The 21027-nt window shown below is 38.0% G+C and overlaps 1 protein-coding gene across 1 annotated transcript in view; it reads right to left on the minus strand.

Annotated features, from left to right (window-relative positions):
• LRRC7 (leucine rich repeat containing 7) overlaps positions 1–14325 on the minus strand; it is a 426756-nt gene extending 412431 nt beyond the window's left edge. The window contains exon 1 of the mRNA XM_072975753.1: positions 13963–14325. Within this exon, the coding sequence (XP_072831854.1) occupies positions 13963–13964 (2 nt within the window). The 5' untranslated portion in view covers positions 13965–14325. The remainder of the gene's footprint in view (positions 1–13962) is intronic.
• Positions 14326–21027: the final 6702 nt, after the last annotated feature.

Here is a 21027-nt window from a genome sequence, read left to right on the forward strand (position 1 = left end):
AAGCCCTGATGAGTATAGAAACCAAAGCCATCCTGATAAGCTCTATTCAGCAAAATGAGTAAGTCTTTTTAACTGCCTCAGATTAGCCTATAGTTGTGTATTTTCTCTACCATTTTGTTTATTTAGCTGAGCACCTCCGATATTCATTAAGAGGAAGAACTGGCAGTCCCAAATACCTTTCTGTCCTGGGAGGCCTCGAATGTACACTGATAATCTGTGTGATAAAGTGAAACCTTCTGGGAGTCTGTGCAGATATCAACCTCTGTCAATTGAAGGGGAAAAAAAAAGGAAGAGCTAATACAATGCTGTTTGTATCATATGACGGACAATTCGAATGGCTTTGCTCAAATCTTAATTCTGTTGGTAATCTATAACTGAAGATAAAAAATGCCTATATTTTCTTAAAATTTCCCCAATTGGGGGTAAAGTGCATTTCTGTTAAAATAGAAGGTGAGAAACTATAAAATACTTATATTTCGGCATAATCATTCTTGAATATAAAATACAGTGATTTTCAAACACAGAAATTCCACTTGTCTCTGTTTTATGCATTGGAGGTTTTTGTACAATTTCACTTGATTAAAAAAGTTCCTCAATTACAAAACCATTTGAAAATCACTCATCTAGTGGTGATTGTGCTACCATTCAAACCAGGAGTCCAAGTGGCTTCAAAAGAACACCAAAGAAGGTTAAACATGAATGATCTAACATATCTACTTTTGAAGAATTTATTTTAATGACAGATACGTTCAATTTCGATGATTCCATTTGTTAAGAGAAAAAAATAAAATTTTCTTTGTGAAAATACAGTTCATGAAATAAATAATGGTTATAATTTAAAGTTTTAGATAAAGTAGATCTGAATAAAAAGAAAATATATACAGTTTTGAACATGAGAGGGAATTTCAGACTAGTTTTGTATCAACTGGTAGTTATCTATCAGTTATTTGACATTTCCAAAGTACATCTATTCTTAACATCTAAATCACTCCACAGACTTTAGGGATTTTCATTAAAAAATAAAATGTTATTTCATAACTAACCTTAGTGATTGAAAAGATAAGAAATTTGGTTTCCCCAAGCTAAAACTGAATTACTATTAATCTAAAATTCAAGATGAACGTTATTTTTTTCCAAGTGCCCCATGGTAAGGAAATAGCTATGCTAGGGAAATAGCAGGGTATAGCAAGGTAGTTTGAGAAATTTGTAAAATATATCTCAACTCAATCAAAGAAGAAAGAAAATAAAAATATATTCACAAGTAGTACTAGATTAAATGGATCTGCATGATGGCCAGGATGAAAGAAAACAATGAAAAACGAAGAACAGAGTCAGGAGAACTCACAGATTTTATCCTCTGTTGCTATTATCTTTGGTGCCAATCCACCAGAAGGCAGCTGGGTTAAGATGGGAAAACTCGTTTAGAGTGTAAATGCTAAGCATGCTACCCAAGCCGCAGACAGCGATTTGGAAAGAGTCAGAGTTCCTAATGGCATCCCTGAGCCTTGATACCATGGTGGATGTTTTCCCATTTATTTTCTTGAAATGCCATGCTTGGTTATATGCTTTGATTTGGCCAGTGGAATGTGAATGGACATAAAACATGCAATATGTAAGTAGAAGCTTTCATTGAACTGGAGTGGGTCAGTCTGGACTCTAGCTCTTGCCCTCTACTGGGAGAATACCACATCCCAGATAAGGGCTTCTCCTTCAGCCTGGAAGCTGCACTGAGAAGACCCAGTGAACAGAGCCAAACAGAGCTGCTGTTGGCCCACAAATCTGTGAGTGAGAAATAAATGTTTGTGGTTGTAAGCCACTGAAATGTTTCAGGATTTTTAGTTACCACTGCAAAGGCTAACTGCAAAAAGGAATAAAATGATATTTTACTCAGTTAGCCACAAATTGTTGGTTACTTGCAGCTGAACTCATTCCTTAATAAGGTATTCATAATATGTACATAAGTAAAAGATTATCACTGTATTTACAAGTGCACTCTTGGGACAACAATTTACTGTGTGTCTTAGTTGACAAAATTTGGCACCAGGAAATTATAAAGGTAGAGGGCTCAAGGAAAGGGACCACATATGGGAGAACTTGTAAATGTATGTGGCCTTGCCCAGAGAATTCCACAATATGGATACCTAGGTAATTACAGGGCTACAAGAGGGTACAAAGTACTTAAATGGTTGCTTAAAACAAACTATACCAATCGTTAACTGCCTTTCTTCTCAGGAAACCAAATATAAAAGAACAAGGAGTAAATTGTTCTTTCCAAACTTTAAAGCAAAGGGGAAAGAGGCGGAAAAAATTAGTATTCAGAGGGACTGGATACACATTCATGTTTTCTTTTCATGCCAGAGAATAATTAGAAGAAAACCAAGAAAGCAATATAAAATGAGTGACTCTAATGCATACCCAATTATCACTTATTGAAAACATTTTTTTCTTAAAAAGAGATGCATTATTTTCCCCACAAAAGTATTCACTACCTTTCCAGTATTTATATATAGTGATATTTAGTTTTATGAGAAGTTGATGCTCTGATTCAATCATTCATTTTCAATATGTCAGCCAGTTATTCAGTTTCCTTAGTATGAGTGTCAATGTTCTAGTTATACTTGAATAGATTAGCTATTCAATAGCTAATCTAGGATTTTTCAGACAATAATTTGTATCTCCATGTGTCCAGTTGTTCCTGTTAGAAATCTTGGAATAATCCTTGATACCATAGTTCTTCTCGCTAGCCCTCTCCCACTATCAATTCAGCAAGGAATACGAGAGGATCTACAACCATACGTCAGTTCTATCCACCTCCTTCCATTTCCATTGCCAGAATCCCAGCGCAAATTACATTATCTCTCGTGCAACCTACTGTGAACATCTCCTAATTTACAAACCCGTACTTCCTCTCTGACCTTCGTCTAATGCATTTCAAACAAAACAATCCAAGTGATTACTTGAAAATATCAATCAGTTCACACCACCCTTCTCTTTAAAAATGTTTAATGACTTCACACAGAATGTAGAATAAAAATCTTAAATTCTTAACCGAGCCAATAAAATCTGAGAAGGTCTGATTCATGTCTGTCTCATATTATGCCAATTTCCCCCTGCTCCCTAATACTCAGCCACACTGGCCTCTTTCCAATTACACTGCCCTTCAATGCACCACTTTCTTCTGAGTTAGAGTTTTTGCCTACACCATTTGCCCACACCATTTGCCCAGCCTGGAATTCTCTGTCTTCCTCTCTGCTTGGCTAACTCTTAACATCTTAGATGTCTTATCTAAATATCAGCTCATCAGAGATGTGACTTCTCTTCCTCAGACCACTATTATATGCAGTCTCAGTACCTTGGTATTTTCCTTCTCAGCTCTTATCATAACTTGATACTGTATATTCCTAAAGTAATTATTTGTTTAATATCTGCCTACCTCATTAGACTACAGGCAGCATGAAAACAGGGGCCACATTTGTAATCAGCCTTGCCTAGAACAGGACATGGCACAGAATAACAGCACAATAAATATTTAGAATGGATGAATGGATAAATGCATTGAGTAAAATTTATTAAACTGACAAAATGTTGCAGATTCTAGTAGATATGGTAGAGTTTTGATTATTATCATTATAAATATTGTCCCAACAAGCTACAGAATGAGAAAATACGTATCTCCCTGGTTTCTTCTATTTGACACAAATCAGTGGAGCCCTGCTATGCTGTACAAGGAAAGTAGCAGAGTTCTTAGATTTCAGGAGTGTATCAGGACATGTGTGCACACGAAATTATAAATTGAGAAAATCAAAGTGCTTCAGATAACAAATTTTCTCAAGTAGATTGATCTTTGTATCTTTTAAATACAGCTTTGTTAATTATTATAATTGTAATCAATCATAAAATAGAATAGTTTTTTATTAAAATCTAAACAAGAGGCATGTTCATATAACATCCCTTTCATTGTTGACACCATGAACTGGACTCAACTCAGGATTCGACTTTCACTAGAATTTCACTCAATGAACTTGAAAGGAAGGAAAGGCTAGGTTATCTTTAGTAACAAACAGCTCCCCCAAATCTTAACACAACACATTTATTCTTGCTCATGTTAAATGTTGAAAGGGATGATTTTATTTAGTTGTTCAAGGACCAGGCTGATGGAGGCTCCATCATGACATGTTTCTGTAATTGCTGTCTCACGGGAACAGCAAATAGCTCTAGGTCATAAATACTCCCATTCCAAAGAGATACTCCTCAATTTCAGCTCCTATTGCATTGGTCAAAGTAAGTCACATGCGAGCCTGACTTCAAAGAGAGACTGAGAAGTTAAATCTCATGAAATTCTCAAAAAAGGAAAGAGAAGAAGAAATCCAGGGGAACCACAGTAAAGGCTGCAGGAGTCAGAGGCATTAGGAGGCATAAGTCAAAGTATTCATTCACACAATATGCATTTTTTTCTGTACTATGCTGTGAGGTAGTTTGCTAAGGATATAAAAATCAAGTCAGCCACTGGTATAGTGTGCTGGTTTTGGAGACAGCCCGTTTAAACAATTACTTAACAATGCTGAGAATGATGCATATTCACATTTTGAAGCATCCTGAAATGACCAAATTAAAGTGATCTTGGGTGACCACACAAATCATACAATTTAAAGGTTTGATCTTTAAGAAAAAAGTAACCAAAGAACTCTAAAGTGTCATTAAACCATATTCATAGGCTGTATATTTTTCATTTAACTAAGTACTCTGAAAAGAATGTGCCAACATAACAGTGATCTTTACTCAACTTAAGGGTAAATTTCTCACTTGTCCCAGAAGACAGAGTAAAATCTTTCAAGTATCATCACAGTTTCTTGTTGCCTTCCTTTTCAGTGCAAATCCTAGAAGGTACTGTATTACTTTTTGTAATGTAAGCCCATCAGACTATAATTCTTGACTCTCAATAAAATGTTCTAGTTTTATGCCAAAAATATATTATTTTATCCATCCCTAGTAATATTAAAAACATTAAATGACATTTAAGACAAGAAAATATTCATCCATATTCCCAGAATCCTAATTCGACTTTCTTTCTTCTGCATCCCTGTCTATTTTCCACACATTATCATACAAAGAAATTCTACCTGGAAAAAGGGGAAGTAGGGTAAGAATATATTCCGTTCTAAACATTATGGATAACTTTACACATTTAAAGAAGACATGTACCCTTGAGGTTTAGGGCTGTCCTGGTCACCTGCAGAGCCAAAAAGAGTAAGTGAAAAGTGCATCCCAAGACTTACTACAAAGACCGACATGTTATTCCGTTAGCAGTTGCCACTGCACCATGTATTTAGGGCTGAATTTATGCTAATTAATAAATAGTAGAGAAGATACATACTTTGCCAACTGCTCCAGAAACATAGTGACTGTGTAGGTATGGCTCAGGGAGTGTATTTAGGACGGGATGGATACACAGAGAGTGTACTTACGACTAAGAGTGTGACAAACATATTTAGGAAAAACAGACATTAAATATTGTTTATACAAACCTTGCTCTAACTTTCTCACTCACCAGTACATTTTAGACTTTAAGATAAACGCATTCTCAATTACTCATCATCTTCCTAGATTTTCTAATATATTTCCATAAGTGAGCATGTACCATCACAAAGTAAAATGTGATCCTGTTAATCTATATATTTATTATTAATAAGCTTTATATAGAAAATAAACATGCATTGCAGTTCTAGCATATTTCTTCATGTACCAAAGTACAAAAATACATCACCTCCCCCCCCCCCCCTTGTTTATATTCCATTTTGTTATTTACTCTGCTTGAGTTTCAGCAGCTTGCTTTTCATCTGCAGGAAGCGAACCTTAGTAACGCCGAGGTCAAAAAAGTAAGCAAGCAAGAAAATAAGCAAGGAAGCAAGGAAGCAAACACAAAACACCCTTCCTCCTTATAGCCTATGTCTAAATTACATCTCTTTCAATAGCATTAGATATTATGAAAGATAAAACAAGTATTATTATGAAGGTAATTCAAACCCTGGACCAGTAAAGGCTGACATCTTATCTTTTAACACCTAGTCTTAGGACACTCAGATTTTGTCATGTAAAATGGTGTGTGGGATTATATTCACAGATACAGAAATATGTTCCGTTCTATCCCACCCACGAGTGCCAGAACAGCACACTGAAAGCTGGCATGAATAACAGCCATTCTACAAATGAAAAGCATAGCTAATGGGCTGATATGTAATGCACTAATTTAGTCACCATGCTTTTTCTTTGATTTTAAACATCATTGCTATACTAAGAAGTGTTAATTTGTCTTCTAAAAAGGGTTATTAGATGTGACTGTGTAGGTATGGCTTGTTAAACACTTTTGTTTGTAGGTATTTCTATATGCCATTATTTATAAACCAAATACATATTTTAAGAGTTGTACATCATAACTTCAAAAACATTTTATAATTCTTGCTAACATGTTTTGGCAGTAGGTTAGAAAACATTTTGCCTTAAGTTTCCCAGTAACTGAAGCTTCTAGATAAAGTGAAGTCAGAATTTTAGCGTTAGAGAAAACATTAAGTAAGAAAGACTTATTTCAAATTTGTCTCATGGAAGAACAGAGACCTTCTTTCTTTAAAGTCATAACATGAGAAATAAATAAACAGATATTTAGCAGTAAGAGGGAACTTATTATTTCAAAGAACCCTTCAAAATGTAACTTTGTAATGCAAAAAATTAATAGAAATTAGTATTTTTTAAAAATTCCAACTGTATTGCTTTTATTCTCCTGATTAAAATGTTTTTCTAATCAATATTCAAGACAATATTTTATAGAAAGACCTAACCTCACTTTAAATCATTCTTGGTTTTTGTTAAGAAAATTCACTGATTAATCCTTAATGAGATTAGCAAATCTAGAATACAATTTATTTATTTAAAATGAATTGACTATTTCCCCACGATCTAATATTAATTGAGTTGGCATTATACTAAATAGATCAATAATTTAAAAGAATATTTTAATCTTCATTAAAAAGGATACAGTATCAAAATTTAGAATGCGTTAATATTACTGTAATTAATTCCATATTTCTTACAGGTATCTCTTTAAAATATAATAATGAATAGATGTTAAATTTATAGAATTAAACTGCCTAGACAGTCAAATCAAAGAGGAAAGATAAGGCAATTGTCCAAAAAACCTAGGTCAAATAAACACTCAGGCCAAAATTCAAGGCTAAAATGAAATGAGAAAGAAATATATTTGGGGTGAGTCATTATATTGGCTGGCTTCATTAACTGAATTTATTGGATTAAGTTTCTTCTCCCTATTTCCCTTTTCTCAGGTGTAAAAAACTCCTGTAGTTCCAAAGGTGTGGTCTTCTGGGCAGAGGCTGGGAGCCAGGATATCTGGTTCTATTTATGTTCTCTCACTAACGAATGTGTGATCTGGAACAAGAAAGCAAACTTGTCTGGGCTTACTTTCCTCTTTTGTAAAATAAGACCCTCTAAAGTCCTTTCCATCTCTGAGGTGTTGTGAACTCATGAAGTAGTAAGGTTACAGCTATGTGAGAGTGCGTATTATAAAACAGAGCAACTGCAGCTGTGAGTGTATGTGTGTGGTATGCCCAGTGTTCAACAATATGGTATCACCCTAAGGACATTGCTAATACTTAACAATCACTCGAAGTTTAAATAGGTATTTGGCTTAATTACAATAGCTTTTATAATTATCTTATGAAACTAATCACACTTGAAGTAGGGAAGAAAATTTTTTCCATGTCTTGAATTACACTGACTCAGAATAACACTGGAGTAAGTACTCAATGTGATATCAGTGCTCAGAACATGTGGTCTGAGGTACACCTCCATCCTAGGTGACTCTGTCAGATGCCTACTCGTGGTCAGAAACACAATGGTGAATGTGTTGGGTGCAGAACACTTAAGCAGTCGATTCCCAAGAAGTCTAATGATTTGCACTTTTAAATTACTTTCATTACACCATTTGTGTCACATTAATTCTTCAAATTCAACTGATACATTTTAGCTTTGTGTCCATCACTCACCTTTTTTAGTGCAACACATGTCTTCATAGCATTTAGGCACTATCTCAGTAAGGTTCATTTCTTGCCTTTCCTTCCATTACCAATAATTACAAATAATTTGACAATGCCGACAGCCATTTATAAAATGTTTTGCCACTACACAAATGTATCTCTCTCTCTTTCAACATGATAATAGCATAAAAGCCTATGTATTTCTTTTTCTTGGTGAATTACGTGAAACAGCTCTCTAACACTGTTTTCCTCTGCATCCCTGTATTCCCCAGCACCACCTCCTTCTCTTTCTCCCTGTGAAAAATCTCATAATGATGGTACTTACATTATTAGTATTTTTCAGGTCACACACCTCTTTCGTATAATTGAAACCTATAACTTCTCACTTGTTCTCATACTAGTTTATCTCTTGAATAGCACACAATTTAATTCTCTCCATCTGAACACACACACACACACAGACACATAGACACACACACACACACACATTTACTTACACATGTATCCCTTCTTCTTAACAAATTTGTTATGCTACCACCTTGGGCCTGGTGTCACTATCTCCTGATGTAAAAACATGCTCTTAAACTTTCTGAACTTCATGTAGAGCAAAAACACCCTGGTACAACTGAAGAAACCACATTTTTAAGAAGCCAGTAAATGAATTCTTTAAACAATGTAAGCATCTACTCTATTGTTAAAATATTTAAACAGATCATGTCAATGCTAATATAAATTTCAATATTTCATCTCTGGTAACTACTATTGTATTCCTGTTTATTAAAGTAAAATAAGATTTTTGTATAGAGAGTCTACGTAATTGATCAAGCAGTAAACAATATAAGGAAAGTACACGTATGCAGGAAATCCTCTGGATTATTATATTTATTTAATAATGTTTCCATGTGTCATTGGATGACAAATTATAATTTTTATTTGGTTAATAATTTAAATAGCATATATGATATCTCTCCAGAGGTTTATATATTAAATATATCATCATAGTTTCAAAGAAGACATGACAGCTATTGACCCAACACTTGCTTTATTGAAAACTTCCTTAATGTATGTTTATATGACAGATTCTAACAGCTTATTAAATGCTTCTATCATGAATTAATCCTGCCATGAAGATAAGCAGCAGGATCTTCGGTACCAATATTAAATGGTAGTCAAAAAAGCAATACGGTGCATTATTGCCAAATATGTAGATCACCTTGAAAAGCTGTTTCAAAATACTAAGTTTACTTTATTCATTAGGAAATAATTCAATCATCTACAGAATTCAGTCACTTAGAAAGCATCAATTTTTGCCTCTGAAGGAGAAGGTGCAGTAGGAGAAAAAGGTACAGGAACCAAATCTGGGTTTAAATCATCACTTTCTCACTATGTGACATGGACTTATCACTTCTGTCTCTGAACCTAAATTTTCTAATCTTTCAAATGATGAGAAAAATGCTTCCTACAGGATTATTTTGTATTATTTTGTGAGCCCCTGACTCATGGCAGGTGTTTAGGAACTGGCAGCTGTTACTAGAATTATGATTACAGTTCATGCACTATGATAAGGAAAACAAGATGACAAAGAATGGTTCCTGACCAAAAAAGCTCCTGAATTATAAGCATAACCACTTCATTCCAAGGCAGGAAATAAATGTATTTAACTATTTTAAAGGCATACCTTAAAAACATACTATGCTCTCACTATATACAACCATATACACACAGACACACATTACTGTGGAAAACCTGATTTGTACCAAAACGTTCATGTTGCACTTTTCTAAGATGTACCACTTTGTCTTATTATTTGCTATGTACTAGAAGGATAAATTAGCAATTATTACTACTTCTATTTTAGAGCATTAAAAGAGGCTGATTTATATTACTAAGAACTCAGGTTAATTCTGGGAGGCCCTATGGTTTTCTTAATCCTCTATCACTACCTCAGGAAAATTCACTAGTGTATTTTCTATAAAAACTTGAATATTCTTAATAATTTAAATCTGATTCACAAAACATGGCTAAACATGTCTTAAAGGAAAAATATTATTGATCTGTGGCCATGATCATCCAAACATTGCTGATTTACAGTTCCACTTTTAAATCTGAGTTTTCATTGACAATTCATGAGTCTCTGTTTTAACACATACACAGAACCTACCATCTATGCATCTCCTTTGTGACTTTGCAGTCTCTTAGCGTAGAATTTAGTAACTATACTATACAGTCAAATCACCATTTTAATATTAAAATTCAAAATTTTAATCCTGAGGCTTTAAAAAACCCTCCACTGAATACTGATGTAGTAAAGAGCTTCAAAGTGAAAATGTCACAGTTCTCAGAAGATCCTAGAGTCATTTTCAGTATGTCTTTTTTTGAAGATATGAATCACTTAATGGCCAGCTGGCTTGGCGCAAACTAAAGGTCTGTTCTGTGCAGCAGATACGAATTAACGGTTCCCCCAAAAGCCATCCTGCAAGTTCATGTGACGGAGTAGACTCACCAAAAACAAATGTGGATGATACTCTACAAAGCAGCCATTGTTACTGGAGAGAACAAAATACTACAAGTAATGTTTTTTTATTGATGATGTGATAGTTATAATCGTTATACTCAATGAATAGCATATATTCTCTAAATGAAGAATTTTCCAAAAAGTATGACATAATTTATGGGAAGGAAGAAAATGTAACAAGAATCTAGAAATAACTCAGATGGCAATTTATTAATAGTTGGTTACTCTTTGTGTAGTCTGTTAAATTGGGTATGGAATGAAGTTATAATATCATGGAATGTGGGAGCCATCCTTAAATCGAGGCAACAGTCATCAGAAGATAAAATTACAGAAAAAATAGGTGTAATTTTGACACATCGATGAAAACTTATCTTCAAATTTTCAGTTGTTTTAAAAAGTGGACATTTTAAGTCATTTTTAAAGAGACTAGGTTTTTATATCGAGTATTACCATGTAATGAGAGAGATCCAAGAAATATTCCTGGGAAATAACTCCCTGTGGATAACAATTATTTAATGATTTCTTAAATGATAAAAATTCAGAGTGACATTAATTTATATCTTCAGAATTAAAAAAAAATCCAAAGCACATAAAAATGCAGACACACAAAAACATTTTAAGCTATGTTCTGCATTTTATAGAGGGAGCAGAAAAATTAAAAGCTTACAAACAAAAGTGGAACGAGATTTTAATTGAGAAAATTTTAATGCTAGCCTAAAGCAGCACTAAAATTTGGAATAAAACATGGCTACTGTAACTGAAACAGGTTTATTTCTTTAAGAAGTGGTTTCTAATTCTGAAGCTGCATATGTGCAGGCACACGTGATGGGAGATGTAAGGGTTGCCATGGTAAGTACACATCTTTTCTTGGACAGTTAAGTATTTTTAAAAATGCATAAAGAACTCTCACTTCATAATATGTCATGAAAATTGACTCTGCTTTCCTTACACCACATATTAGTATGATGCAATGCAGCACAGGACGGAAATAGCGCACATAAAAACTTCAGCCCATTAAGATGGCTTATAAAACATGGAGTGAAAAATGAAATAAGGAATCTTCAAGTGAGGTAACTCTAGTTAAATGGTGGGTCTAGAACAAGTTCTACCTCCATTAAATTAATAAACAGTCACACCTCAGGACATTCCACTGGCCTGATACACTCCCCGGGAGTCTAAACGCAAACGTCTGGACCATCACCCTCAATATTCTTCAGTCATCTGACTTATTTTTTAGGGAAAATCACATCATTCCTACATCCCTACTTGCTCATTCTTTCCCGGTGCGATCAGTAGTTCCCCAGAAACAGGGATTTGACTCTTCTGTTCTGTCTTTTGCATAAAATCTCGTGGTGGTTCTGTGAAGTCAGTTCAAGACGCCTGGATGGAGGCGTGACACCAGGACTGGGGAGGTGGCGGAATCTGTTGCGAAACGCAGCAGGTTCTGAGGCGCTAGAGAACCCACGTGTGCAGGGGCTGGAGAACTTTTCCGCCACGTCTCCCTCCCGGAAGGAATGCCTCACTTTCAAATTGGGAGCTGGCTGGGGAGAGGGGTGGGGGTGGGATGTGGGCTGTAAAAGAGGAAAGGTGGGCGATGAGGCAGAAGGTTCAGACCCCTTACAGGTATCTTCCTGTACTTCTCCACATTCTGTTCTCGCCCCCGTCAACTTTATTATTTTTCCCTCTTACAGAAGGACTTAAGCAACAGGGATGCTGAGCATGTCATAGGCTCAGCCTGGAACAAAGAAAATCGGGTTCCTAATACTGTATCTCTCGCGTTGGAGATCACGTGTCCTGCTTTCGCTGGAATGCACTCTTCTCGCCCCCGCTATAAAATCTCTATTGTGCTTAGAAATTTTGGCCAGGTTAAAATATGCTTACAAACAAATTGCTTTTCATCTACCAAGAGCGCTACATTTCAGTGTAAACAGGTACACATATTTACGTGGTGACCCAGTTAACCACTGCAGGTAAATTCGATGTGTTGGAAGTGCATTGGGAAAGTAATCGGAAAACGCAGGTGGGAGACCTTTACCTCTTCCTGACCGCACCCCTCCCCACGTTTTCTAATTTCTTTTGAAGGAGAACTTTGAAATGAAAGTGGGAGACGTGGGAGTCGCAGATGGTTTCTTTCTGAAGCCGATTCCCGGGAGTTGTGAAAGTGACCCCTTCCCTTCTCCGCCTGGCGCTGCGCCCTCTCGCCCAGCCCGCTTGCTTTGTGACTTGGTGAAGAGGAGAGAGGGAGAGGGCGGAGGCAGGTCCTTTATTCAGCCCTAATGGCCAAGAAGTAGTATAATGAAGCAATTTTGCAGCCATCTCTGTTATAATTAAGTCACACTATTTTTAAAGGCATTCTGTGCAACCCCCATCTCCTCACCCTCATTCTTGACTCTGCAAACAGTAAGACAGGAGACCTTCGGGAGCCAATTTAATTGTCCGTGAGCTAAGGTGCCATGGTTACGGTAATGTTAATGTACTTCCCTCCCTCTTTCCACGTAGGATCCGAAACTAGTCCTGCATCCTTAATGACTCTAAGAGGAGGATGCAAGATGCTGAAGGGGGCCCAGCACTGGGATTGGGAGTAGTGCATGTTCACCAGCTTCGCCGTGCAACACAAAGGAGATGTGTGGACAGGAGTTGTCTAGCTTAGGGCGAAGAAGGAATCGCTTTCCCTGACTCCCAGAGGGTAAGCTTTCACTCCATCGCTCCCCTACTTCTTTCCGTCCTCCAATCTGTCATACTCCTTCTTCCTCTCCATCTCTCCCACCCCCAACCCCACCCTTTCCCTTCAATCTCCAATGGCCGAAAGATCTTCTAATTGTATTCTTCAAACAAATAGACATCAAACGGTAAAACGACAGCTCCCAAGATAAAGGAACAAATGCGACCTGCCACAAGTGTGTGTGTGTGTGTGTGTGTGTGTGTGTGTGTGTGTGTGTGTGTGTGTGTATGAGAGAGAGAGAGGGAGGATCAAAGGAGCGCTTCATCCTTCAGACACCTCCGGGAAAAAGCTGACTGGAGATGCCCGAAATAATAAAAAGCTATGATCAACCTCAGCTCAACCAATGGTCCCAGCACCAGTGCCCAAAACTCGCTCTTTACCTTTCCTTTTCGCAATATGTAACCCTTTCAAGTCTCTCACCAGCCCAGGCCACTGGGTACTCCCCTGCACCCGAACAGCTAGCAGTCCATTCCAAAAGCCCGGCAACCTACCACATCCCCGCCGCCTCCGCGGGCTACCGCGCGAGCAGCTCCCGGAGAGCGCTGAAGGCTCGGGTCTTCCCACCCCCGCCCCGCGCCAGCCGCCTCGGTCCCACACCTCGGGCGCTCACTGTCGCCGCGGCCGCAATCTGCGGGGCCCCCGCAACCCCCTTGACCACGGAGCAATAGTGTCCTACTCACATCGCCGGCGGGAGAAACTGCCCATGAGGTTCCGGAGAGAGTGAATCGTGCAGCTGCCAAGGATTATTCCTTAAAGTATTCGGGGGTCCGCAGTGGAGTGGGCACGAGGGTCCTCGGAGGAGAGGAGGGGTTAAGGAGGAGAAGAGAAGGAGAAAGAGGGAATTCCAGGCAGGTACCACGTTAGACCATGATGCCGGTGCCCTTCAGGTGGACGCCTGGAGAGGTTCCGGCGGGAAGCGGCCGAGGGGGAAGCCCGAGGCGCTGGCGGGGGAGGCAAGAGCGCATCCACTCCCCAGCTTCCGCCTGCCCTGCGCGCCGCGCTAGCGACCGCAGCAGCCGCGGCGGCGGCGGCGGTGGTGGCGGTGGCGGAGGCGCAGCTCTCTCCCCACCCCCAGAAGGCTCCACACACAATAAATCCTGGGCAGAGAAGAGACGAGCAGAAAAGGCGAATCTTGCACCCAACTCTGTAACACCCCCTGCACACTGCCGTGCCTCTGCTGCGAGGATCCCCGGGGACCCAGGCGCAGCGGGCGGTTCAGAGGGGCCGTGCGCTCCCAGGGCTGCAGGCAACGGCAGTGGCCTGAGTGGGCGGCTGCAGGTCCCTCCGGCGAGAACCCGCTGCCCAGAGGCTGTGTCCGTGGCTTCAAGCCCGGGGTTCGCCGGGAGTGGGGTCTTCCTCGGTGCAGTGGCTCTGTGCACAGGTGCCAGGATTGGCAGGCGAGGAGGCGCTGCTCGTGGCTCTTGGCTGTGTCTCCCTGTTCTCCCCGCCCCCTCTCTTTTTTCCCACCCCCTTTTCCGACGACACCAGCTGCAGCTGCTTCAAAGTGTGAAAAATGTCAAGGAGATTTTCCAGCAACGGGGGCGGGGGACGACCGTGTTCACAGCCCTCGGCCCCTTTCTGAGATCCTCGCCTGCCCCTCTGACCTCTACTCGGGCTCCCGCAAATTGTGAGAAGAAAAATCCCAGTCCGGCGGAGAACTGAAATGGTCGCCTTCTCTCGGCTCCCGCACAGGCTGTTTTTAGAGAACGGGACAACAGGCCGAGCCCTCTGGGTTCTTTCTGTCGCCCGCTGTGCGCCAGGAAGGTGCTCGAGGCACGGCGCAGAGCAGCGCGCGGCCGCCGGCTCCTCCCGTGGCCGGACCGGCCCGTGGCGCTCGGGCGGCGCGGCGTCCTGCAGCGCGGGAGACTCCGCCGCACCAGCGCCGCCGGGCCTCTGCGCCTCCCCGAGCGCCCCTGCACCCGCACCAGCTCGGTGACGCTGCGCTCGTGGCTCCGCAGGCTGCCGCTCCTGCTATCTCAGCAAAGAGGCGGCCAGGAGCGCCTCCTCGGGGTTTCCTCCCCCGCCCGCCTTTCCCGCTGCAGGTTGTTGGCTGCCAAGGAGAAAAGTCTCTGCTAGCGGGTCGGTCGCTTCACATTAGTCAAGGCGACGACCTCTGTGCCTGCCCTCACGTTCCCTTCTCATTCCGGGCTCGGGGTTGCTGCCCTGGGAGTGCGCAAAAAGAGAAGGGGTTTTCCAACTACCCTTCGTGTCTTCACCGCCACTCCTCCTGCCATGAGCGCGCGCGCGCGCGGACACACACACACACGCACACACTCACACTCGCACACACACATTCACACACTCCCTCACGTAAAGACACGCACACTTTATTCTCTCACACTTCTCTTTATACTCTCATAAGCAGCAATATGTTAAGAAACATATTGACGAAGCTGGCAGTATATTCAGACTTCTCTTTTATTCTGTAAACCCAACGGGTCAATTCTCTCTTTGAATTTAGATTTATTATCCTAGGATTTTTTTTTTCCTTTCTGTGTAATACAGGCTATAGGCTTTTTGCTTCCTCATTATAAGGGAGAGAATTTCCCTTTAGTTGCCTACATCGCTAATACAGTCAGGCTGAACGGCGTTCAGTTGCCACTCTGGGGTGGATGCAAGCTCAGTTTACTAAAAAGAAAATGCACTTGCTCATTTTCTTAGATTTGCAATGCTAAAACCCTCAAGGTCATAAATCATCATTTCTGGCTGCTAGGGATTGTCTAGGAAGAGACTTTGCAGATTGATGCCTAATCCGCAGAATACCAAGAATTTTTACTTTCCACTTTACCTGGGCCATGAAGGTGGGCTGACTTTTAAGGGTAATTTTCCAGTATATCATATTACTTGCATGTAGGATAAAAAAGAAATTCGAGTATGTTTTGAAAAGCCAGATCATTTTAAAAGTGTGTTATAAAACACTACTGAGAAAGGCTTCTGAAATGGCAAGGAGATGAAAAAATAATGTTAAAAGGACGATTTTTTGAACTGACCTCTGTGGAGTTCTATTTTTTCACCCATAGTTTTATCCTTGTAAACATTTGCCACATCTCAGTGTCTCAGCTGGATGGAGTGATACGAAAAATTTCAGGTACCAATAGGAAATCTAAAAAACATAACCTCACACAACAATTACACAATTCTAGCTATTCTTTACCAGATTCCAGTTCTTTTGGATACAGTTTACATAGAATTTTTACATATAGTGTTTTATTTAATCCCTTCCTGAAACTATTTGGTGGATAACATTTTCCACACTTACAGGAAGGGCACAAAGACTTCTCTCACAAAGGTGCCCAACTGCTCTGCACTTGAACTCAGAATTTCTTATTTTAACTCTAGGATTCATTCCTTTTTACCAAAATGTTTGACAAAAAAATTTGTATTTAAAATCACAGCCAATTATGAGGAAACTCAGATCCTTGCAAACAGGTAACATACCTACCAGTGAATTCACTTCCCATATGTTAAGTGGAACTGTTTTCCTAAATGAAAACAACATTGTTCTCTTCCAATGAGGAGAAAGATATTTTTTGGAAGTCCAAATGAAAAACTGATGATGCCCCTGTAATATATTTCAAATCGTGTGTCCTCTTTTCCTCTTTGTCTTATCCCAGAATCTTGCTTTCAGGCCATGGAGATCCAAATGGATAAAAGATTTTAAACATGTGCAGGTGTGATGCAGTGTCTATGGGTTTTAGCAAACATGGTTTTAGCATTAAAAAAAAATAAGAAGGAAGGAGAATATTCTCTGTAGAATAGGCTTTGGATACAATGGCCCAATTTTTTTTCTAAGATTTATGCATCTTGAACAAATTCTGGCCACCTTCACTATTTAAACAATGAAGTATATTGAAGAGATTTCAATGGTTTCATAGAATTATGACACTATTGAAATGCAAATGCAGATGCTGTCTTTAAACTCCAAGTTGCCCTGTCATCAACCCTTTGGAAATGCACACAACTGCCTGAAAATTGGAGAAAGATGAATGCTGAATATCCTTAGGCTGTCGCTCAAGCAGAGGTCCAATACCAAAAACAGAAACAACTTTAAAAATTAGATCAAAGCAGTTTTAACAGATCAGCTGTTCAGATTACATCTATGAATGGCTAGACATTAAACCCATAAAATCTTGCAAATTGTTAATCAATTCCTTTGACTCACACTACTAAACTTTTTGAAATGATACTCTGTTCCCAGGATAAGCAGAACTAACCTTATTTGAAAATAAAAGACATGTGGTGATGTTAAACCATCAGGTGCCAAATATCTTTCTAACATTTCTTTCTCTAATATTTCTCTTTGGAGGCCTCATTTGTTACCCTTGTCTTAAAAGATTTCCTCTTTGGCAATTCTTGATTTAAAAAAAGAAAACCTGCTTATAGAAAGCACAATACTTTCCGTTTTACCAACCTTTACTATCTTAACAGGATTGGCTTAATTAGATATGTGTACTTGGGGAAATAGAAAACATTCTTAAATTTTGATGTTTGGAATACGGGTCTGAAGAGCTTGGAGCTGGTAGAGTTTGGTGGGACAGAATCAGTATCAACGGGGTACCATAAGGGTATGGAGTGCTGTTAGCTTTCGAAAAACAGGGAGAACCTCTGCACAGGAAGTGGGAGTCATTAGATTCTTCTTCAAATTCATTTGTTAGATGGCCTTTCCTGTGAAACTAATCTCTCAGATTAACAATCTGTTCTAGCTGAAAAGAATGCTTCTTTATTGTTATATTTACTTCATTTGGATAATTATTTTTTATTTTAAGCACTAATTTGGATATTTATCATATACAAAATACAGTGAACACTGATGTACCCATCATGCACCTTAAGAAGGAAAAAAATGTTGTTGAAAAGACTGAAGCTTCCTCTCCCATTCATCTCTTTCTTCTCCCCAGAGAGGTAAACTTACTGCTAAATTTTGTGTTTATTTGTACATTAATACATTTCACACCTTTTTACCACTAACAATATTTTTATATTGCACTGGAAATTTACCCCTTACCCCTTATAAATGATAAAATGCTGTGTGTATGCTTTTGCAACTTGCTTTTGATGTTTACAAAACCATCGTGTTTGTGAGAATGGATCATCTTGATACGCGTCACTCTGGTTCACTAATTTTTGCTGCTGCATGATAGTTGACGTTACGAATTTATCATTTTCACCTTCTGTTGATAATTTTTGTTTTTATAAGTAATAATATTATGAACATGTTTATATCTCTTAATGCATATGTATGAGAATTTTTCTATTTTGTATACCATCTAAGAGTTCATATCCTAGGTTGTAGTGTATATTCAATATTCAGTTGTTTTCAATTTGCATTCCTGCTGTCACTTGTAAGAATTTTCTTTGATCCACATGCTGTCAGATGGTTTTGTTAGACACTTTCATGTCGTCCAGTCCAGTCTGAGGGGTGTGAAATGGTATTTCATTATGGTTTAAATGCGTGTTTACCTGCTTAGTAAGAGTTTGAGCACCTTTTAATGTTTATTAACAATTCACATTTTTAATACGAATTTCTTAGTTTATATATTCCATGCGTGTTGTTTCTCTGACAAATATTTTTTACATTTTTATTTTTTTCGGATTACAGAAGTAATTTATGTTTATTGTTAAAATCTCAAGCAGTGAAGATTTTATAAAGCAAAATATGAAAGTACTCTATAATTTCTTCCCTAGAAATAACCACAGTTATTAGTGTGGCGTACTCTTCTGAATTTTTCTCAGCATATGGTAATCTAAAGTTACATACATTATTAATTTTATCCCTCAGAAATATATTCTTTGTATGTATGTATATTGCCTTGTAACTTGCTTTTGATGAGAAATATATGGTGAAATAGCCTTTTACTTCTTTTCTAATATAGTGGTAACCTGTTCCTTTGTATAGCTTTGTAGAATCCCACTGCATGGATATACCATAATTTATGTAACCTCCTTCCTATTAGGCGAATTGTAATTTTTTTCACTATTGCAACAATTTTGCAATGAATTTCCTGTATGTATGGCCTTGCATTCTTATACAAAACTTTCATAACATATATTTTTAGAAATATTATCAGCTGACTGTACATTTTATATAGTAATATAAATACAATGTATTATTAATTATTATAGTATGATTATATGATAATTATTATAATCTTACTGAAAACTATACACATAAAATTTTTGATAGATAGCACCAAAATCCCTCCCAAAATGTTAAACTAATTCATGTTGTCAGCACTGTCTATCAAAATTTTTGTTTTTAATACCACTGTTGACCTTGAGTACCAATCATCTTTTAAACCCTTTCAATCTGATAGGTAAGCACATTTCATCATTTAAGTTGTATATCTGCAATAATTATTAAGCCAAGGTTAAGCATTACATTTTTTTTTATGACAGCATGAAACACAGGGCACGATGGTCTGGTTTCATCATTTTCTTAATATGTGGCAAGCAAACAACCAGAAATGAGGTAACAAAATAGAAACCAAAATCTCCCCTATAGAAAATTAGTTTTTAGTTAAGACTCACGAGACTTTAGTGGGAAAAGGAAAAAGTGCTGAAGTTTGCTCAATTCACTACGTAGCCCAACAACTCCAGCCCCCAGCTCCTTCTCCTCATTTCTCTACCAAGAAAAAGGTCACAGACCTGAGCATCTCCTGATTATCCTCCTGGATTTAAACCCCATCAGTAAATTAACCTTCACCCAGTTGATTTAAAGGAATGTTTTAGTCTTTGGATAGGAATTTGGCATTGCATGGATATAGCCAAAGGGTTTTTGATAACCTTCTTTTTCCCATCAGACACTAGCAGTTCACATTGTGCAGTCTTCAACCTCACTAACACTTGCTTAGTTTCATTGCTTGAAAACGCCTTAGACCAGTATCTCTGAGCTTGAGTTACTCAGTGTATTTGTTTCCTAATAAGAAAAGAAAATTAACAGTTCACTGTCAGTCATTTTGTTTTAAGCTTGATATTTGATTTCAAATAAAAATGAATAGTATTTGTTTCTTTACGGTGGCATCTCTATGCACTACAAAGCATTTAAAAATATTAAGTAAGAATCTAGGAGTGTTAAGAATGAATAGATAATATGAAAATCATTATGAATGCAATTTATTCACAGTATTAAAACAGTGGAGGTGGTTTTTTACTTTCATCATATGAATGGGTATTGGATCAGGATGCAGACATTATCGTCTAAAGTCTGAGAAGGTATTTCATAATATTAAGTACATATCTAAAATAACCAGGAAGATTTTACCATTGCTATTTAACCTTTATGCATTGTATCTCTCTAAACATGTCAAGATATATTTCTGTCTCTCTAAAGTACACACTTGGTTAATTTAAGAATTTTGTGCTTACAGTTACATTAAATTTAAAGAGACTATTTAACCTCCTTGGAAATAAATCAAAATTTTATATAAGTAGCAGAGTTTATTACATTAAAAAATTGAATTTAAAATTGAACTGCCTGCTTATATTACCCACAATGTGTTTAAATATCTTTATGACTGTTATCTATACCAAAATGATTTAAGCAAAAATTCCTTTTTATTTATACTTTATCATAGTTTTTTTTTCTACGCTCATTAATATGCCTGGATTTTTGGAAATTAAATGCCGTTAGCTGATTTCCATAAAAAATGACTGGAAAATTAAGACTTTTTGAATTGTTTTCAAATTCTACTTCTTCTAAATATATGGCTAATTGTATAAAGTGATGTTCAACACATTTAATGAAT

Source organism: Vicugna pacos, chromosome 13 (genome assembly GCF_048564905.1).
Source record: "Vicugna pacos chromosome 13, VicPac4, whole genome shotgun sequence".
Taxonomy (NCBI): domain Eukaryota; kingdom Metazoa; phylum Chordata; class Mammalia; order Artiodactyla; family Camelidae; genus Vicugna; species Vicugna pacos.